The sequence below is a fragment of the Panthera pardus genome, unplaced genomic scaffold, assembly GCF_024362965.1.
Source record: "Panthera pardus isolate Hobbes unplaced genomic scaffold, ASM2436296v1 HiC_scaffold_18, whole genome shotgun sequence".
Lineage (NCBI taxonomy): Eukaryota > Metazoa > Chordata > Mammalia > Carnivora > Felidae > Panthera > Panthera pardus.
Genome location: NW_026526743.1, coordinates 32,984,716 through 33,005,954, shown reverse-complemented (window position 1 = coordinate 33,005,954; position 21,239 = coordinate 32,984,716). Strand labels below are relative to the sequence as shown.

At 54.3% G+C, this 21,239-nt stretch overlaps 1 protein-coding gene across 7 annotated transcripts in view; it reads right to left on the bottom strand.

Annotated features, from left to right (window-relative positions):
• Positions 1–211: 211 nt before the first annotated feature.
• SLC6A2 (solute carrier family 6 member 2) overlaps positions 212–21,239 on the bottom strand; it is a 58,477-nt gene continuing 37,449 nt past the window's right edge. For 5 of the 7 annotated variants that reach the window (XM_053906119.1, XM_053906120.1, XM_053906122.1 and 2 more), the window contains 11 exons: positions 21,038–21,176; positions 13,168–13,302; positions 11,407–11,510; positions 9,501–9,625; positions 8,640–8,752; positions 7,383–7,511; positions 6,792–6,891; positions 5,095–5,195; positions 4,457–4,624; positions 2,965–3,036; positions 212–2,366 (listed from right to left, as the gene is read on the bottom strand). In XM_053906119.1, coding sequence (XP_053762094.1) covers positions 2,343–2,366; positions 2,965–3,036; positions 4,457–4,624; positions 5,095–5,195; positions 6,792–6,891; positions 7,383–7,511; positions 8,640–8,752; positions 9,501–9,625; positions 11,407–11,510; positions 13,168–13,302; positions 21,038–21,176 — 1,210 coding nt within the window. In that variant the 3' untranslated portion in view covers positions 212–2,342. The remainder of the gene's footprint in view (positions 2,367–2,964; positions 3,037–4,456; positions 4,625–5,094; positions 5,196–6,791; positions 6,892–7,382; positions 7,512–8,639; positions 8,753–9,500; positions 9,626–11,406; positions 11,511–13,167; positions 13,303–21,037; positions 21,177–21,239) is intronic. The other 2 variants (XM_053906123.1, XM_053906118.1) reach the window with 1 other exon arrangement.

The window sequence follows — 21,239 nt, the reverse complement described above, 5'->3', positions numbered from 1 at the left end:
AGGTTCCCTCTGAAGCGTGCCCCTGTCCTGACACACACACAGGCTCTTTCTGCTTGCCCTCGTTTCAGCCAAGTAGACTCGCCTTTCGTGCCCTGCTGTTCCCCAGAGTGACTGAGTCCATCAAAAAGGGGACAGCTGTGAACAAATGACGCCCTCTCCCCTCTTCCCTTCTTCCAATACATTGCTCTTTTGCTAGGAAACACTCCCTGGCCACTTGACTGGGTTTTGTTTATTTTTTAACGACAGCCCTGGGTGGGGTAAACCATAGTGTGCTGGGGATTTCAAAGTGCTCTGGGCTAAGAGGCACGGGATCCGACTTGAGGGTCTGACTGGATCCCTTAGGAGCTGAGAAAACTTGAACAAGAGCGGCCGAAATACTGAGCCTTGGTGTTCCCACCTGGGAAATGGGACAGAAACCAGCCGTGCAATCCTTGCTGGGAAGATGGGAGGTGACAGGGATGAAGGGACTGTGTGTAAAACGACTAGAACACCTAGGGAGGAGTTACTCTTCACGGGAGGATTTGAAGTCGCTTATGGGACCAGATCCCACCTGTGATGGGTCGCCCTTCCCTCATCTCCCTCGCCCCCACCTTATTGTTCAGCTCCGTTGGATGCCCTCAGGCCCCGCCTTCCACAGCAGTCCAAGACACCTGCCACTTGGGCTTAGCCTTTGAACTGGCCTTTTTACATAAAAATATCAAAAGTCTTCTGATTCTCCCACTTTTCTCCAAAAAATGACCCAAGGACACTGACTTAGCAGGGAAATCTCAGGACCTTCAGAGAGAAGACCACCTCCCTGCCCCACCACTCCCCCCGCCCCCAACATAACCCTCTTCCACAAACTGCATGATTGATTGATCGGGCTCAGGGACACCCCAGTCTTATGCAAAGTACCTTCTGGATGTGAGTCTTCCTACACTCCCAGTATGAGCAGCCTATTTATTTATTTATTTATGGCCCAAGATTCCTCAATAGGGGCTTCCTCAGTCACAACAAGAACCTCTGAATCTAGATTTCCAAGGAAGGCACGAGAGACTCAAACCATAAACAGAAACCCCAAATAGATGCCACCAACTTCCCAAACTACAAATCTGTTCTCTGAGCTGAAACTCACCACCACCACCACCACCAGAGGGCGCCACTTGCAAATGTGTATCAGAAGTCAACCTGCAAATTCTCTAAAACCATCATCCTGCTCCTTCAGCTCAGAATATTTTCCCCTCGACTTGACTGACCAGGTTGCTACCTGCTTGGCTCCACCATGCCCTCAGATGCCAAGTTAAGACCATCAGGAGAGACAAAGGGAGTTTTCAGGGCCAACTCCCCACCACTTGAGAGCCCTGGTCCGTGCTGGGTGGGATTCCCAGGGAAGACCTTTGCAGGTGTCTGCGGACAACAGATAAACAAACAGCCTATCAGGATGCCCTTGGGCATCCACCTGTCCCTGTGAGGATGGCAGAGAATTCCATAGTACAGACACACTTCTGGCCTCGCTGGGGTCCTGTCCCAAGTCCCCCAGAAAGATCTCAGAAGCCACAGATGGGTTTCTGGGCCCCATGTGCCCGACAGACCAAGACCTGCACGTGGCCTCTATGAGCTCATCTGGTACTTCTGCAAAACCTCCTCACTGCGGCTCATCTACATTTTGCCTCGTGACATCCATGGCTCTGGACCCTCTAACCACCAGAAGCTGGAAGAATGTTCCAGAACACGCACAAATCAGATTCAGCTTAGCCAGAGTGAAAACTAATCATGAAGGATTCTTCTCACAAGCCTCCAAAGCGTCTATCCAGACTGATGACCAGAACAAACCAAGCCATGCTCCCTGATCAAGGTTCAGACACCAGAATGCTGACTGGGTGGCAAGAGAGAGAGAGGATCCCCTGCCCCAGATGCAGCTGGCCTTTTTGTTTGTGTTCGGTTTTATGGTATCTGGCCAAAAGCGACATCCTCTCTCTGATTTGGCGGGCGGGATTTCTCCTGTGGCCCCAAAGTGCAAGCAAGGTAGTGGTGAATTCTGCCCGAGCCGTGGATGGAGCTCAGCTTGGGCCAGATCCCAGGGTGGGTGAGGCTTTCCCAAAACAAAAGGGGCTCGATGGAAGTCACTTTTCCTGTTCCCTCCCCTCCTCCTCCCCCTCCAGACTTTCCAATCCAAGCTCAAAGCCTCCGGGCCAGATGAACAGAAGGTGAATAAAAACGAGGTCACTAAATCATTTGTAACTGGGGAAAGAGGGGTAGGGATGGAGAGAACATCTTTCGGGAGAGGAGTCCCAAGACTGTGTCCGGGGTGGCAGCAAAGCCTTGGACCTGGACGTCGGCACGGCAGGGTTCCTCCTTGGGGCTCAGATGGCCAGCCAGTGCTGCAGCTGCGGAGGAAGATGGCAGGGTCATGATGCCAAGGCCAGAGGCGGGTGGGGACGAGAGGACCCGGGGCCCAGAAGGACAGCGGAAGCACGGGGAGGCAGAGAACACAGCCCCTCCCTCCAAAGACCCCGGAGAACGTGCAGGCTGACTCCCTAACCGTCACTTGGGCCCAGAAAGGGCGAGGAAGCCTCGCAAAGTGGCACAGCAAGTCTGAAGCAGGGGGCTCACGAGGACCCTCCCCCAGCCCCCAACCCCCAGGGTTTTAAAGTTAAAGGACTTAGGCCATCCTGTGGCTCATCCTGCGAGATAAGAGATCCCCAGCCTAGGGTGACAACTTACAGAGAGGAAATAAAGCTTCGGAAAGACTGGACGTGTGGTTTCCCAGGACCAAGGAGCAGAGGGGCAGCTGGAAGCTAGTAGAAGCAGGGGACAGGTCCCTCTCCGCCATTCCTGACACCACACCCCTGGGACGATAGCCCCACAGCTGCTCAGGGTTTTGTAGCATGTGGTATGTGCAGCCAGCATACAGTGGGGGGCAGCTAGGGCCCCCCGCCCGGAACGGTCCGGCCTCCCGCCCAGAGCGGTCCGGCCTGCACCTACTTGGAACTGCCTGACATCCCTCTGGGCCACCAGGTGATGCTCGTTCTCCGGGGTGATGCCATAGGCCAGCCTCTGTGAGAAGACGGGGAGGGGGAGGAGGCCTCAGCCGGGCCCAGGAGCACCTCCCGGCAGCCCAGACACAGGCCACCTACATTCTGGCCCTGAAGTCCCACAAGGACAGCGTGTGAGGTCCACACAAGACACACTGTCCTTGTTTGTGGCCCGGGTCGGTTCACACGGACTCATTGGTCTAGTCCGTGTTTATGGGGTCGACTACTGTGGTCAGACACGAGGTGAGGCCCTGGGGCTGCGGAGCTCAAGGAGACGCACACGGTCTGTGCTTTGGGGACACACAAGCACACGGGCAATTTCGAAACCACAGCTGAAGTGTTGCAGAGGACAGGCTCGGAGCACAACGAGGGCCCAGAAGATGGAGTAGCATTGCTGGGGATCAGGGCAGGCCCTCCCTGGGGTGCAGACACAGGGCGGGGACTCGGGAAGGCATCTGGATCAATGACCGATCCCTGCAAGGTGGGACGCCCTCCCTGCTCCCACAGGGTGACAAATAAAAAGCGCAAAGCAGATCGTGGTTCTCAGGCCCAGGACGCGCTGACAGAGCACAGACCCTCCCAGTGACCGGAGGCTCCTGGATGTGGGATTTCAAGGACAGGAAACATGTCACAAGGAGCCGGGGGAGGGGACAGAGAAGCCCGGCCTGGGACCCTCTTCCCCCAGCCCTTGTGTGGCCCGCTTCCTGATGCCCTCATTTGTCTGTCTGTCCCCTCATTAGAATGTGAGCTCTGGGGAGTTGCATCTGGTGCCCAGCGGGGTGCTGGGGCCGTGTAGACTCGCACCAAATAGCTGGAAAGTCAGGGCATGAAGGGATGAAGGAATGAAACTTCATCTTCCGAAGTAAGGACATTAGGAAAAGACCGTCACCATTATTTATGAAAGAAAAGGCCTATCAACGAAATAGGACAGACATAATTTGAGAGTGAAGGCACCGTTCCCTCAACCTTTCTCCGTGCACATGCACACACAATGCGTACAAGTAAGAGAGGAAGGTGTTGGGTTCAGGAAGGAGGCGGGTAAAAGCTTCGATGACCAGATCACAGTGAGCTCAGACTGGGAGAGTGGGGGCATCTGGGACACGACAGACTTGAGTGTCACCTCCTCACATAAACATCGGTAGGGACTGAGTGTAGTCAGAGCATGTGTGCACCCGACACAGACATAACAGTGGGCAGCAAGCCTTGAACGTGTCCTCTGTGCCCGGCACTGTGCTGAGCGCTTCCTGTGTCTTCTCAAGATCCATAGCGCTATCCCCAGGGTACCAGTGTGGAAACTGGGGGCGGGGGGCGGGAAACGACTTGGCCGTGGTGGCGGCTCTGGGGTCCGTGTCCTCGTGTCTGTCCTCTCCCGTCGCATCGGGGATGACCGGGGACATCCCTCCCGTCCTGTCCCCCGCACCGCCTGGCGGCCCCAAGCTTACCTCCCGAAGGGAGCCCCGCGTGCTGAAGAACTTGTAGACGCTGTAGGCAGGCACCAGGACCATGGAGGACAGCGCGATGCCCCATCCAACCCAGTTGGCCCAGAGCGGGAAGATGTAGTCATCGTAGGTGAGTGGCTTGAAGTTGACGACACTCATCACCACCACAAACTGCGGGACAGCGGGCAGTGGGAAGGGACAGGAGGAGGGACGTGAAGACAGAGCAGGACGGGGAGCCACGGGGAGAGGACAGAGGAAGCGGGTGGGAGAGAGGCAGTGGAAGATCCGTGGGAAGTGAGGGGCCAGGGGACAGAAACAAGAAAGCAAGAGAAAAAGAGAAAGGAGGTAGAGAAGAAGGAAGAATTCATTCAGCAAGCAAATGATGACCAAAGGGGACAAAGGGAGCCAGAAACAGAGAAAAGGAGTGGCAAGGTGACCCTGGAGCTGGGCCGAGTGGTGGTGCACACAGCCCCCCTGGAGCCCCTGCCACGGCGGGGCTGAGTGTCCTGAGTGTCCCCTCTGCATAACCCGGGCTCTGCTCCCCAGAACCTCCACCCGCAAAGCAAAGATCCCCGCGCCCCGCCCCCCCAGCCCAGACACAGCCCCCTCTCCCCAGGAAGGCCGGGCCACACGGTACGCACCAGGAGGAAGGCGGGGCTCACGAACTTCCAGCACAGTCTCCAGTACAGGCCTGGCTTGAACCCCATCATCTGCTGGATGTCGTTGCTGAACCTGTCCACACCTGTGCACACACAGGGCAGGCTGTTACACCGGTCCCTGAGGATCGCTGGGCCGCACCCTGCTGCCCTCCCCTGAGAGTCAGGCTGCCCAGGGGGCAGCGGGGCAAGGCTCGGACACGCTGGCACTTAGGAGCCCTGGGCGCCGGCAGTGGCTGGCCAAGAACAGGGAAGAAGAGACACCCAGCAAGTGCCATTTGTGACAACACGGACGGACCTAGAGGTCACCATGTCCGCCACAGAGACACAAAGGCCATATGACTTCGCTTCCATGTGGAATCTAAAACACAAACCAAAGGAACAAAGTAAAAAAGAAACAAAGAAAAAAACACACACACTCTTGAATACACTGGTGGTTGCTGGAGGGGAGCCAGGCGGGAAAGGGATACAACACACAGACAGAAGGAATTAAGAGGTACAAACTTCCAGTTAGAAAATAAGTAAGTCATGAGCGCAGGGAAGATAATGAACAGTACTGTAGTGACATTGTTTGGTGACAGATGGTGACTGTACTTCTCCTGGGGAGCACTGAGTAATGGACAGGGGTGTCCAATCACGATGCCTTGCACCTGAAACTAATGTAACACTGTGTGTCGACCGTATTGCAGTTAAAAAGTTCAGAAAAACAGTATCACCTTTTATGTGCCATTCTGATTTGTTTTTCAGGGGGAACACAGTGCTCCGGGAGCAGAGGGGACTTGCTCCAGGTAACACAGCCAGGGCGGCCTGGCTCCCAAGCCTGCCACTTTGCCCTGTTCCGTGTCTTTTAGAACAGTGATGATGGGGGCGCCTGGGTGGCTCAGTGGGTGAAGCTTCCAACTTCGGCTCAGGTCATGATCTCACGGTTCGTGAGTTCGAGCCCCGCGTCGGGCTCCATGCTGACAGGTGGGAGCCTGGAACCTGCTTCGGATTCTGTGTCTTCCTCTCTCTCTTACCCTCCCCCATCCTCTCTCTCTCTCTCTCTCTCTCTCGCTCTCTCTCTCTGTCTCTCTCAAAAGTAAACATTAAAAAAAAAAAAAACGAACAGTGATGTGATGAAAGAGTCCAGACTCACGTGGATTAACTCTTTGATGCGACACGTGGGGAAAAAAGAAAACAACACATTTGACAGTTTGTAATGCTTTCTCCCCATTCAGCTCCAGAATAAGGTCATCAGAGAAACAGTAAGACACTCGGTTATATCTGAATTTCAGAAAGATAACGAAAGAGATTTTGGTTTAACTCCATCCCATGCAATATTTGGGATATACTTAACAGTAAATCAATTACCAATTACTCATTGTTTATCTGAAATTCAAGTTTAACTGGGCGTCTTGTATTCTGTTTGCTAAATGCGGCGATCTCACTCTAGAATGAATTGCACGGCTTGGGGATCAGCAGCTCCCTGAGTCCCTTGCTAAAAGCTGGCACTGGGTGCCCCTGGGGGGCTTTGCAGCCTCCCGTTAAAAGGAATTCATGCAAAGATGAGCTGGGGGCTGGAAGACCTATTCCCTGACAAGCTACTTGCTCGACTCTGGAATCAGGCCGTGGCCGCGCTGGAAAAGGAGAGCCCCTTTGCCTCTGCGGGTGGGGGTGAGGCTTTTCCAGGGCCCTGTTCGTACCATAAAACCAGGAGACTCCGATGGCTTCCATGAGCACGGCAAACAGAATGGAGGTCCCCGCCGCAAAGGTGTCCAGCAGGGTCAGCACGTATATCCCACCCTGGGCACGGAGAGACAAAGCCTGAGGCCATCCCGGCCAGAAATGGCCACGGACCACATCCACCCCAATTCACCTGCCCCCTGTCCCGCTGGCTCAGAACCCTGTTTGAGAAGGCAGGTGACAGGATTGTGGTTCCACTGTCTCCATGTTGCATATTTGCTTTCTACTGAAGGTCTTCTGTAGTCCCTGGGCCTGAGGGTGGGTATTTCAGCCAGCAAATGGGACAGGGCTTTCACAGGGACTTTGGCTGCCCCTCAAACAAATAAGCAGTTGAAAGAGTAGCCTGGAATTCTTCAGGCTCAGAGGCGGGAGACTGAGGACACTGGGGGGTTAGCCCCAGGGGATCGGGCTGCAGGGCTGAGGTCCCGCCTCCCTTCCCCGCTGAGCTCACCCTGGCCCTCCCCACCCCAGCTCCAAGGCTGGGGATGCCCGACTGGATTGAAATGCAGCCTCCAGAGCTCCAGGTGACCCAGGGCCCAGCCCCTCCTCACCTTGGTTATGCAGAACAGGGCCAGAAGGAAGGTTCCAAAGGTGACACCAAATGTGAAGAGTTTCCGGTGTCTCTTCAGGACCTGGAAGTCATCCGCCAGGCCTGTGATGACGGCCTCCATGCCTCCCATCTGCATGGAGCCAGGCAGGGCGAGGAGCACGGATGAGAGACTGCCCGCACCTGGGTCCCAGGCCCCAGCTCCCTGGGACCTCCCGAAGCCCAGGGGACACGGGCACCCTGGTGGCGGCCTTGCCTTCCTCCTCATCCTCACCCCACTCTGCCCTGTCCTCAACCAAACTCAGAACTCCCAAACTATGTGGGGGAGGCTGGAAAGTTAACTCCTGTGTCCCTCTGATCACAGGTACCTGTCTCCGGTCCCACGCAGTTGGCCTGAGCCGGTACTGATTAGCCCAGGAAGAGGGCAGAGGGTAAAATGCCAAACTGCTCATGCATGGAATCTACCTGCATATAAGCAGAGGGCTTTCTGGAAACAACCACCAAAAGAGCGTTTCCGGTGGCTGGAACTTGAGGCAGCGTTTTCTGACAAGGATTTTTCACGCCAGACTCTCAGAGTCGGAAAGGGTCTCATATGAGTAATAATCATGTGCTCACTCCAGTGATCCCCCAAGCCTGGGATGGCAGATAAGAGGTGCACACGCTGTCATTCTCTACCTATACGTGTCCCCTGTCCCCTCGGCAGACGGTGTTAATCAAAATCAGTATTCCTTCCTATGAGCCTGGAAGCAGCCTCAGAATCCTTCTCAACGCACTTCCCTACGCAGAGACTTCTTGCAAATTTTCGGGCATGACGTACCGAAGGTGGACACAGACATAAAGAGGTCCGTAAATCTAATCTCGCATATAGGTTAACAAAAAAGGTACTAAGAAGCTAATGAGACTCAAAGTGTTGTGTCGGCCATTGGTGATGAAATATAATGGGAAGGGTGCTTGGTTAGAGAAGAAAAGTTCCATCCGGGCCCCCTCCGAATTCAGCTCCCCTAGGTGTGAGAGGAGGGCGCCCGGCTGGCTCCGAGGAGGTCTCTTCCGATGTGAATTCTGTGATGCCATCACGTTTCTACTGGTTCTTAACATTGGCCTAAGTCTTGCCCTTTTTTTGAGTGAGGGCTTGTCTGCATTTAATTAGGGCTTTCTGGAAACAACCGGTAACCAAGCGGGGACGTCAGGCTGAGTACTTGGGGGATGGGGAGGGTCAGGCCCAGCGTGTGTGTGGTGGGGTACCCCGAGCAGGGTCACTCACCGAGCTGTCAATTCCCAGAGCCAGAAGCATGATGAAGAACACGACAGCCCAGAATGTGGATCCCGACAGGGTGGAAATGGCTTCTGGGTACAGGATGAAAACCAGGCCGGCTCCTGTGAGAAACACCGAGGACCTTGTCAGCGGCTGGGCCCGCTGGTCGGAGATGCCGATGGGACAGGGTAACTGAGGCCGTCAGCCCAGCCAGCCCCGCGGAACTTGGCCAGTCACCTGAGGCAGAGCAACCAAGGGTCCGCGGGTGACAGGAGAAGCTAGATCCAGCTCGTAGGTTGTCACGGTCCCGGGGAGGTTGACCTCAAACAGCCAGGCCAGAGAGCAGCGCCTCGCCCGGGCAGCTCCAGGCTCCAGGCCGCGAGGCCCATGCCCGCACACCCTCAGGGAGCCTCCTACTCTGAAAAGTTTGTGGTCCTCGGGGTCCATTAGAGTTCCCTCCCGGGCCTCGACCTCTTTGTGGCCATAAGACTCCGAGAAACAGTAGGGAAGGCCAGTCTCCAGAGTCGGACAGCTCAGGGCTTGAACACTAGCACCACTGCTCACTAGCTGGGTGACCTTGGGCAGCTCACACAGCCTGAGTCTCAGTTTTCTCACCTGTAAAGTGGGCCGATTAACACTTTACCACCCACGGTGGTGTGAGAACTAATGAAGGGATGTCAAGCGCTCAGCTCCAAAATCGATCCTGCCTAGCCCGACTCAGGGAAGGTTCCGTTACATAAGCAGGGGCCAGGACTGCCGGGAACTCCCCACTGACAGCCTCAGCGGCAGCTGGAAGATTTGGAAGCCTCCACGCCCAGCCCTCTCGTTCCCACAGCCCCCGCCCTTCGTGGGCTGCGTCCGCCCACCCACCTTCGGTGGCAACGTCCTCAATGTTGACCTTGTGTTCATGGGCCATGTAACCAAGGATGGAGAAGATAGCGAACCCAGAGATGAAGCTGGTGACACAGTTGATGGTGCTGGTGAGCAGGGCGTCCCTGGGGGAGAGAAGTGCCGTTCACTCACGTCACCCGATGCCCCACCTGCTCCCTGAGCCCCGCACTGGATACGCAATGGCTGCCTCAAATGCCACCCACCCCCCCCCCCCCCGGTTTCCCTGCCGCCACAGGGACCCCGGCGCCCCAGCGGGTCAGGACGTGCAGGTGCAGGAGACGGACTGACAGCTTTTGGGTGAAACACGTTGGGACCAGGGGCTGGTAGCAAGCTCTTGTTGGGGAATCACATGCCCCGCCTTCCACTTCCACCAACTGTCTGTAGCTCCCCCGTGCTTCTCGACTTCAAGGCCTTCAAGAGCTTCATTAAGATGCCTCAACCTTGGGGCACCCTAGGTGGCTCAGTCGGTCAAGCGTCCGACTCTTGACTTCAGGTCAAGTCATGATCTCATGGTTTGTGGGTTCGAGCCCCGTGTCGGGCTCTGCACTGACGGTATGGAGCCGGCTTAGGATTCTCTCTGTCCCCGCCCCCGCCCCTCCCCCTGCCTGTGCTCTCTCTCTCTCTCTCTCTCTACCAAAATAAATAAATAAGCTTCAAAAAAAAGTGACCCAACCTTCCTGCCTGCCTTCCTTTCCATGATGCAGTCTTAGGACAAAACATACCAGTCGACTTGCTGGCCCACGGACACAGCGCCTCCCTGGCTTCGCTCAGGCGTCTCCCCACCACCCGTGCCCTCCACTCTGTGTCCCTCTGTCACAATCCCCAGCCATCTTGCAAGGCTCACCTCACACTCCCCTCCATGCTCTTGCCGACCACCCCACTTCCCTGGCCTGCCTACAGCCTGCCCGCTGGCATGCACCCATCCCACTATGTCATGCACCAGAGGATGGTGTGCTTCTGTCTTTTAGAAAAATGTTTACTTATTTATTTTTGAGAGAGAAAGAGCTCGAGCAGGGGAGGAGCAGAGAGAGAGGGGGAGAGAGGGAACCCCAAGCAGCCTGCACTGTCAGTGCAGAGCCCGACACGGGACTCAAACTCACGCACCGTGAGATTACGACCTGAGCCGAGATTGAGAGTCGGACACTTAACTGACTGAGCCACACAGGCGTCTCTTTTATTTTTTTAATGTTTATTCATTTGAGGGGGAGAATGAGTGTGCAGGGGAGGGGCAGAGAGAGAGGGAGAGAGAGAATCCCAAGCAGGCTCCACACTGTCGGTGATGTTTAACCGACTGAGCCACCCAGGTGCCCCAGTGTGATTCTGTCTTAAGCCTTCGCCGGGTGGGGGACCCAGCCCAATTTGTGCCCAAGTCCGAGACTGTCACGGCACTGGGCCCAGGGGAGGCAGTGTTAACTGTTGACCTAGAACCGAGCTAGAACGTGGAACGTGGTCTTTTGACTCTGGGGTCACATACAGACTTCTCTGTCCACCCTGCAGTCTTACCTCTGACCCTGCCAGACCCGCACCTCCCATGTGACCAGTCCTTGCCTGTCTGGGCGTCCGGACGGTGTTGTCTGCTCTTGAAAGGCACACGGTGCTCCTCTGCCCCAACTACCCGTTCCCATGACCTCCCAGGTCTTGTGGCCTCACTTTTCCCAGCACCCACCTTGCCTGTTGAAGAGGTGTCCCGAATTAAAATGCATTCGCTAGGACCCCCTTAGGCCATGTCAGAGGTCACCCACTCTGTAGCTCATGGAAAGTCCACCCTGCCTCATTTGACAGAGGAAGAAGAGTGGACTCGCCCCAGACCGGAACCCTCTTTCCCACCCCTGCAGGAGTCGGTCCCCAGGTCTAGAGTTTTCCAGAGCCCCAACAAGGATCTTACCTGTAGCAGTTGTTGTCAAATTTGTTGTAACTGGCAAATGCAATCAGGACTCCAAATCCAGCCCCCAAGGAAAAAAATATCTGAGTCGCCGCATCAATCCACACCTGAAACAGCAGACAAAAGCCATCACCCTCTGCTGCCTACAGAACAGCACCACCTCACTGCTCCGGGATGGCTGGCGGGCCCCAGGGATGCTCTTGAGACCTGAGGAAACGAGGTCGGAACCAGCGACGGGCAGCCACGTCACTCCCCCGAAACTTGCACAAAGCGACCTTGGAGAGAGGCCTGCGGTCCCTCTAGCAGCTCCTGCCTTCGGTGGCCACGAATGAGCTCACCCTGGAGGAACTCCCTGGTTCAGTTTGATGTCCTGACTTCCAAAGAAAGTTTATAAACTCACGGTTCTAGGCTACAATGTGGATGGAGTGAGGGCAAAGGGTATGAACATCTCAGGAGTTACAGAGACGGCATCTTCAGAAAAGAGACAGGGACTCCTACTGTCTCAAAACCAGCCCGCAGACCGCGGTGACTTCCTCGGGGGGCCAGGGGTGTTACTTATCCCATCTTTTGGGTGATGAAAGCACATGGCTGGAACCCCGGAGATCTGAGCCCCCCCTCCAACTTCTAGCCCTGGTCATTTTCACCTCTTGATATGCCAGTTTCCTCACCCGCACGGGGTCGGGGGGGAATTACACCCAGCTCACTCGGGCAGAGATCTGCACGCGGGTTGGACCTCCCTCACGTCTCCTAGGCTTCCCCTACTCTGCAAGCCGAAGGTGTAACAAGAGAGGCAATCTGACGGAGGAGATCAGGTCTGCTCCCTGAGACAGCATATGGGCTCAGCGTCTACACATCACAAAGACAAGATATTTAAACGGGTGCAGAACAAACCGAACTCCGGCTTGCTTCACAATTTACAAGACTGGTTCGGGTCTTAAGCTCTGTTATCTTTCTGACAGTGACTAAGGAAATGGGTTTCCCTCTGGGTTATTGGACTGTAACACTGTGGTGTGTTGGAGCGTTATCACTATGGGAGGTGAGTACTAAGCTGCGTCCCTCCTAAGCCTATGTGGCTCCCACCTGCCAGGATCGCTGTGGGTTCAGACAGAGTGTGAAGAAGCCTTTGGGAAGAGTGAGGGGCAATGCTGAGCTGCTGTCCCCGAGGCCGGCCTCAGGGAGGGGGGGGAAATGATCCCAGCCGCGGCTGGAAGCTGCTCAAGGCACCGGATACCTCCAACACTCTGGTCCCAGCCTCGTTCCACTGCTGCGGACTCCACTCCGCGTTCGTGTCTCTGGGTAGGACAGTGAGCTGGAGGAGGCTGTGGCAGGGTGGGGGGAGAGTCAGCGGGGTCCAGAGCGCCCTGTGGCTGCAGCTGCTGCTTCTGCTGACATCATGGGATGGCAGCAGAGGCAGGGCTGGGGGCTGGAGGCGGGAATTAAGGCTGGGGTGGCTGGGGTGGGCTAGGAGGCCAGAGCAGGTGGCAGGACCCGGGACAGAGCATTGCCTCCCTTTGGAAAGTTCTGCACAGAACACCACATGGAGCCACAGAATCCCGGGCCATCACAGCTGGGAGACCAGCAGGGGCGAATCAAATGGGCGTCGGTCAGACGGAGAAGCAGCAGCAGGGAGAGGGAAGGGTCCACCCTCCACCCCAGGCTATGCCACAAGTTTATGGCAGACCTAGGACCAGGTTGCCTACGGCTGCCCACGCCGAGACCCCTCCCCAACCCTGACCCACAGGTGCGTGGTCCCTCGTCACTGACCGTGGCCTCTCTCAGGCGGTAGAAGTCGATGTGCAGGTAGGCGTTGATGCCGTTGGAGGCACCAGGCAGCGTGATGCCATGGACCAGGAGCACAAACAGCACGAGGTAGGGCAGCGTGGCCGTGATCCACACCACCTGGAGGCGGACAAGCTTGCTGTGAGAGCCGGGCTCCACCGCCACGCTGGGGGTGGGGTGGGGGTCAGGCTCTCGCCCAGGGGGCCGGCCATGCCCTCCCCACTCTTTCCTTCACGCGTGCCACAAGCCCCCTCTCGGGATGAGGCCACTCCCGCGGCTCAGGACCAAGTGGGAGAGTCCGCACACCGGGGTAGCACAGCCGTGGAGCGGGGCAGCCGGGATGAAGACTAGGTTCTCACCCGGTGCCTCCTCTTTGATGGGCGGCCTCTACTGACCCCTTCAAGTTGCCCCAGGCAGATCTAAGCACACCCACGTCTAATGCTCTCCACCCTTGCTCCCTCCTCCCTCCTTCCCTCCCGCCTCTCTCCGGCTCCTCTTTCTTCATTCAAACATCTCCTCCCAACTCACTGCCCGAGAGGGGAGATGTGGGTGAGCAGAAAGAAGGCTCTCTGGGAGAAGGGAGATGTGGGTGAGCAGAAAGAAGGCTCTCTGGCCGTTCTTTATCTCGGGACAGATTTAGGACGACGACAAACCTCACTGTCCCTTCTCACCCCTGACTACGCATCAGAGTACTCTGGAGGAAGTTATAGTTTAAAATGTCAAAGTTCAGATCCTATCCTTGGGGTTTCTGATTTAATTGGCTTGGAGTGTGGCCTGTACTTTAGTATGTTTTATGAGTTCCCCCTCTCCCCCCGCGTGATGTCAATGTGCAGTCAAGGTTTAAAAATCACTGCCATTGGCAGGTGCAGCCATGGAGAGCCTTAGAGAAAGAAGACTGTGAAATGTGCTCAGGGCTGGGTTAGGCAGGACCCAAGAAGACCCAGCTGAAACAAAAGAGGACACATGACACCAGAGAGTCCCTCCTCCCCAAGCCCTGGCACTATGCAGTCCCCAGAATCTTCACACACTCCTGGGGAGAATATGGAAGCCCTGAAACATGACCACAGGTTAAGTTCTTTGCTGGCCTAGAAAGACAATGGGCTCAACGCAAAAACTGAGATATGAAAAACAAAATTCTGTTTTCCATACCGACACTGAAGGACTGGGATTTATCCTCTCTGTCTGTCTTTCCTGTTAGGCCAGGAGCTCCTTGGAAGCAAAATCCCTATATTTTTCAAGTTTGTACCCCCAGCACATGGCATACATGAATGCTTAAAAAAACATTTGTTGGATAGATGGATGGATGACTGGACAGTGGTACAGATGAATGATTGGATGGGTGGATGGATGGATGGATGATTGGGCAGTTGTATAGATGAATGATTGGATGGGTGGATGGTTGGATATATAGTTGGGTAGACAGTTGAGTGGTAGATGTGTGGTTAGGTAAGTGAATTATTCAGCATATGGGTGAGTAGATGGATGAGTGAGTCAGTGATAATTCTGAGGGTCAGCAGATGACCGAGTTAGTCAAAGAACAAATGAAAGAAGGAGCAAGTGAATGAACGAGCAACTGAGCAGGGAATAACTAAACGCATCAGTGGTTGGTCATGTCTTCTGAGGGAACCAGAAGAGGAATCAGCATCTTGTTTCATGTTATCCAGCCGTTCCTCCATTGTTCCCTGATTCTAGGGGGGGGTGGTGGTCTTTGTGGATATAGGATTTAGGTCTCCGTTCTCTTTCAAAAGAGGACAAATTGCAAGAAACAAATAAGGAGGGAGACATGCCTTGGAAAGTGAAACCATTGCATCTGGGTGGCTCCGCATTAATCCTGGATTTATTCCCCTAAACTGGAACAAATGGGTCTAACTCCTTGGTGACAGGCACAGGAGGAGCCCTCACACATCCTTGCGTTGGTCCTAACTGCTGTGTTCCCCTACACTTCACGTCCACAGCTGCAGGCCAGGTGAGACCATACTCCACGCATCAAAAAACATCCTTGGGTCTGACTCCAAGGCACCTCCCAGGGAATGTGCAGGCAGCACTCATTCGTCATGTCTGAGGCTCCAACATGGATTTAATTTGGAACCTATCAGGACACAAGGACCATGGGGACATGACTGAGCTATAACCCTGACTGCAGTCAAGCATCAAGAAAGGGGAACTTCTCTTGTCCATGCATATGTATTCAAAGCGAAACCATCTGAGTCTTATTGAAAGTTCTCAGAATGGAAGGTGGTAGTGAGTTCAGCTGCCTAAAATCTTGTGTGAAAAGATCCTTGGCCGACTGCGAGCTCATACTAACATGTGCCCAGTCTGTACCCTGAGCTCTGTCATCTCTGCTCTCCAAATTTTAACTGGCAGTGCATCTCTGGCCACAAGAAGCCAGACTTGGTCCATCTGGGACCAGGAGATGAAAAGACAGACAAGCAGCCCATTGTTTGGGCCAAGTGTCCTCAGTCCCCAAGGGAGGCCACTGCTTTCCACTGCCTCAAATCCAGCTTCTCACCCACCTTGTGGTTCTACGCATAGGGGCTAGAATTTGTCTGGCTCCAGGCTGCCAAACTCAAACCAATGGTTGATAATCACAACGAAGATCTTCGCTCTATAAAAGGAAGAACTTTCTAATGACTGGATCTCTCTAAAGAGAGAATGAGCTTCCCAGGGAGACGGCACGGTCCCTGTTATTGAAGGTGTGAAAATCTTGCCAGAGATCCAGGCATGGGGCAAAGGATTGCCTACATCAAGGGGAGGCCCATGAACCACAGACATCAGCATTGCCTGGGAACTTGTCATAAATGCAAACTCCCATCCCACCCTCACGGAGTCAGACTCTCAAGGAGACACCCAGAAATCTGGGTTTTGACAAGCCCTCCCTGTGATTCTTTTGGGCACTAAAGGTTGAGAAGCACTGCTCGGGGTCACCACTGAAGTCTACTCTAACACAGAGATGAGAAATGTCCGTGCTTTGTCACCACAACACTGCACTGATTTAGCCTCTATTGATTCCGAATGTGTGACCCTCCGAACTGGGCTTTCGGGACAGTTGCACTAATAATGAAGACCTACAAGGTTCGTGCGGTGAGGAGTATGTACTGATGTTACATGAGAAAACACCAGGGTATAAAAATTGTAGCACATTCATTGCTCCTATGCAAATGATATTCTCCATTATACTGGGTCCAGTCGAGTCACTAAAGCAAGCGAGGAACAGCTTGTATTGAACCATTAGCGGGAAGACTTGGGTAGAATAATGACCAGAGGGGCAGGTGCCTGGGTAGCTCAGTTGGCTAAGCGTCCAGCTCTTGGTTTTGGCTCAGGTCGTGATCCCACGGTTTGGGGGTTTGAGCCCCGCATTGGTATCCTCACTGGCAGCACGGAGCCTGCTTGGGATTCTCTCTCTCCCTCTCTCTGCCCCTCTCTAGCTCTTGCTTTCTCTCTCTCTCCCTCTCTCTCAAAATAAATAAGTAAACTTAAAAAAATCATGACTGAAACTTCCAAGTAACAAAATGACCTTTCTACTTAAAAATTCTAAAACTCAGGATGCCTGGGTGGCTCGGTTGGTTAAGCATCCAACTTCAGCTCAGGTTATGATCTCGTGATTCGTGAGTTCGAGCCCGGAGTCAGGCTCTGTGCTGACAGCTCAGAGATTACCGCCTGCTTTGGATTCTGTGTCTCCCTCTCTCCCTACCCCTCTCCACTCCCCCCGTCCCTCTCTTTCTCTCAAAAAGAAATATTAAAAATTTAAAAATTCTTAAAAATAAAAATTCTAAAACTCGGGTGGCTTTTTATTAATTGGTCCAGTTTTCTCCCCAACCCCACCACACTTTGCCAGAATTTGAGAGGTGTTCTGTCTCTTCCCGTCCACCCAAACAGCCCATAGCCTGGCAGTCCAGTGGGCAGTGCATGGTGGCCACGCCCAGCCAGTTCTGTTGTGTTGATTTATCTCCAGGCCTAGGGGAGCCCAAGATGTCTGAACACTTAGTACAATATGTAAACAGAGCAGGTGGGAGCCCGAGCCCGCGCCTCCCTCCAATGCACACAGAGTCTACGGAGCCTTTAGTCCTCTGAGGTGGGGAAAGAGCACTGGAAGGGGTGCTGGGGAAGGAGACAAAGGCAGGATGAAGATCATTTATTGATCAATTTCCATCTGCCAGCGTGGTACCAAGGACCTCTCCTCCATCCTCCCAGTGGCCCTGGAGGTTGGCACAAGTATATCAGTAGAGAGCAGCATTAATTCCAGGGTCACCCAGCAGGAAACGATGGCACCCGGACTCCAACCCAGGTGGTCTGGCCACAAAGCTATGTTGTCAATCACTCACTCCAGTGGATACATGGGACCCAGGATCAAGTCTTAGCCACGCGAAGAGACTGCGGTGAAATCCTGTCCCCCTCCAGGCTTCAGCTTCCCCGTGTGTCCAAGCAGGTTGGAGTAGATGGCCTGAAGGTGCCTTCTGGTCTGACATTTAGGGGGCTCGGTGACTGGGATTATGGTTTAAGAATTCAGTTCAACTAAGGACTCATGAGATGGGGGGCAGGGGGTGGGCAGGCAGGACTCCAGGATTGCCAACAACAGTGCCCGTGCTTCCAGAGTGACTCCCTGGGGACCAACTCCCCACTCAAACCTCTGCCCTCTACCCCGAGCTGGTCAATGGGTCAAGGTCAGTGTGTGTGTGATCTGGGGCAGGCCCTCTCCCTGATTCAGACCGTGCCCTGCCCCCCACCATCATAGCTGTCCCATGGAGTCACAACTCCTCCCAGACACAGAGCCTTCACTTGCCAAGACAGGAAGTGTGAACATTTGCAACTCATTTTGGGCCATCTCTGTGGCTGTGGAAGCCTGCTAAGAACAGCTCCGTCCCGTTCCAGATGTAGTCTGGGCAGATACACGCAATGCTCTTGATTTTCTCATGAGTTAGTTTATAAAAGCAATTCAAGACGGGGCACAGGAACGTCCTGAGTGAAGCTTCCCATTCTGGAAAGCTCCCTCCCCACGGACTGCCAGGGGCCTTTTCCCTTTCAGCCACCAGAGGCCAGAACGCTGGGGGGATTTACGCAAAATGTGGGGTGGAGGGTTTCCCTAGGGCAATATCCCCCCCTCCCCGCCCCAACTCATTACACTCTGAAGGGGAGGGCTTACCTCCTTAAAGGAGGTGCGGAGGAACCGAGCGGGCTCAGCTGTGCTCTTTCTTATCATCCGGCTCCCTGCAGACAACTCACACTCTGCTCCCAGCAAGTACTACCCTAGGTGGGGCCGGCTGTACCAACTTCGGCGATGGCTGTCGGGCACTTAACCTTGGGATGCAATGTTAGAGGCTGTGGTGGCCTCAGGCTCAGGCCAGAAGCAGTGGGAAAGATCATGCATCTTGCAATTTTGCCACCCGCAGAGGCCGGGAGAGCCCTTCTCCTGATACCCAGGAAAGGTGCAGAGAGGCTGGACAAGGCTGGCCCGGGCTTCCGCGCCTCTGTGGCTTTACTCAGGCAGTTCCTTCCACTGAAAACCCCTTCCCTCTGTCCCATCCCTACCTGCTCCTGTCCTTAGAGACCTGGGCCAAATGTCACTTTCTCGTGGTCTTTACGGCCCCTGTCAGGTTCCAAGAGCTCATTTTGATGCAGCATCTCTCACTTTTTTGACCACTCATGGTAAGAAAAAATCTTGAACACCGAGACGAAATCCACACCAATGTGTGGATCGCTAGGGCTGAAATCCAAATTCTGCAAGCCAGCCAGCTCTTCCTTTACTACGTGCAATGCACTCTGTTACGATCTAGGCCATTTTCTTGTTAAAAAACCGTGGTGACCTGCTAAATCGATATAAGGACAGCTGAAAAATCCAGTTTGTATTTCAACTAAAATGCATCTTGACTCCCGGATGTGAAGGTATCTCCACGGTACAGTAAAAAAGACAAAAAGCAAAAGCAAACAAACAAACAAAAAACCAGGACATAGAATAGCGTGCACAGTTTGCGACCGTCACTGTTTATTTAGAGGGGACACACATATGTCTCTGGATGAAGACTCAAGAAACTAGTGGGACTGGTTGACCTATGTCTGTCCGTAACACACATAAGACCATAAGCACCTGGAGAAGGAATCTGTCTGGTCTATTCTTGCATCACTAGCATCAAGCCTGGCACATAGTAGGTGTTCATAAATGCTTAGTAAGTTGTGCTGAATTCGAAAGAACACTTCATGAGACTCCCCAACTTATTTATCCACCCACCTTTCTTTCTTTCTGCCTACTTAACCTCCTTTGCTCACGAATCCTTCAATTAGTATTTATTGAAGACCTACTATGTGCCGGGTGTCGGGATGGTAGTGGTCCTAGCCTGGTTTTGCCCTACCTCGGAATTGCTCCCAGCTCCGGTCCTCATTTTATTTGGGTTCCTCCTTGGGGCAGACACTGGGTCTCCAACATGCTGATAGAAAGCTCCACGTCAAGCCTTTCTTGACAGATTTCATCCCCACTGGCTGCTGGACCCCTGCCATTATCTCTGCTCTCAATGGCATTACCAAGGACTCTAGGAATACCAGGGATACCAAGGACTCTAGGAATACCAGGGATACCAAGGACTCTAGGATACCAAGGACTCAGGAATACCCTGATGCACGCCACTTTCCATATCACTCGCCTAACGAAGCTTCTCACCAATCCCCACCTGCCTGATTATGGTAGATTGCTGCCTCGTGACCCCCAGTGAACCCACACCGGTGTCAGTCCCCTCCGTTACCGACGCTGGGCTTTCCCACAGCACTTATCTTGGCTACCGGGCCAACGGCAAGCATGATGCAAGCAGAGGCTGGAAGAGCTACTTGCACATTGGGGCTTGTCTGCTTGGAACCTGCTCTTGGAACTCGGTGCCATGCTGTCAGGAGCCCAGACCGCTTGGAGAGGCTACGTGGAAACAGCCCAAGATGCTCTGGTTGACGGCTCCAGCTGGGCTCCCAGCCAGTACCAACTGCCGTCCATGAGCACGCGCCATCTTGGACGCTCCAGCTCAGCCGAACCCCCAGATATGCAGCCAGGCAATATCACGTGGGGCAGCAGACCCACCGAACTGATCTCAGTCAACCCACGGGGTCATGAGACATAACAAAATGGTTACTGTACATCACGGCATCTTGGGGTGTGTTGTTACACAGCATTTGCCAATCAAAACGTGGGAAAGGGCGTTTTTCAACTACAGCCTCTTTGGTACAGTGAAGTTCCACGTGGACCCCACGGGGCCCAAACGGGGTTGTTGTTCTCATGATGCTCCCCAGGCTCAGAATCAACATGGATCATGAAGCAGATACACTCCACCCCGAGGAACTGAACACAGGGGACAGGAGGAAGGGTCACCCAGGACAAAACGCCAACTCCCGTGGCCCTCCTACGTCATTTTACCCTGTGCCCCTCTCCCCAGGAAACCTAGACCCCTGTGGGCACTCAGCACTGTGCCAGACTACACACACCGATTTTTACAGTGAAGGAAATGGTTATGTTCCAGGGAAGGATGCAAGTTTGCATCAAGTTTGGGGCCAGAATTCATGATTTATCAATCACACGTCAATAGGTTGCTTTAGGCCTTTTCTGAGCCCCTTGTGGTGTCCCATTCCCTGGTCTCTGCTATCGGGGAGCTTTGGCTTGAATGTGGGTGCCCTGACGCACCCCCCCCCACCCTACTGCTGGGGAGCCTTGGGCTTGGGGAAGGGGAGGGACTTGTCTGGGGTCTCCCGGTTAGCCAGCGGCAGAGCTGGGGTGGGGGCAGACCCAGGCTCTGTCCTTCTACGTCCGCCTTTTTTTTTCACCAACCACAAAATAACTGTTGTTTTCCGGCCAACCTCCGAACTGAAAGAGAAAGAAAGGTATTACCTTTCCTGATGTCTTCACTCCTTTCCAGAGGCTAAAAAACAGGATGACGACGACGACCATCAGACACAGCAAGAGCTGCCACTGGGGCAGGCCGATGTCGTGGATCCCGCCGCTCTCATGAAGGTGCAGGACGCCACGCCTGCCCGGAGGAGGAGAGGGGACCAGGGAAGACGGTGTCGTCACACAGGGTGACCGAGGCCTT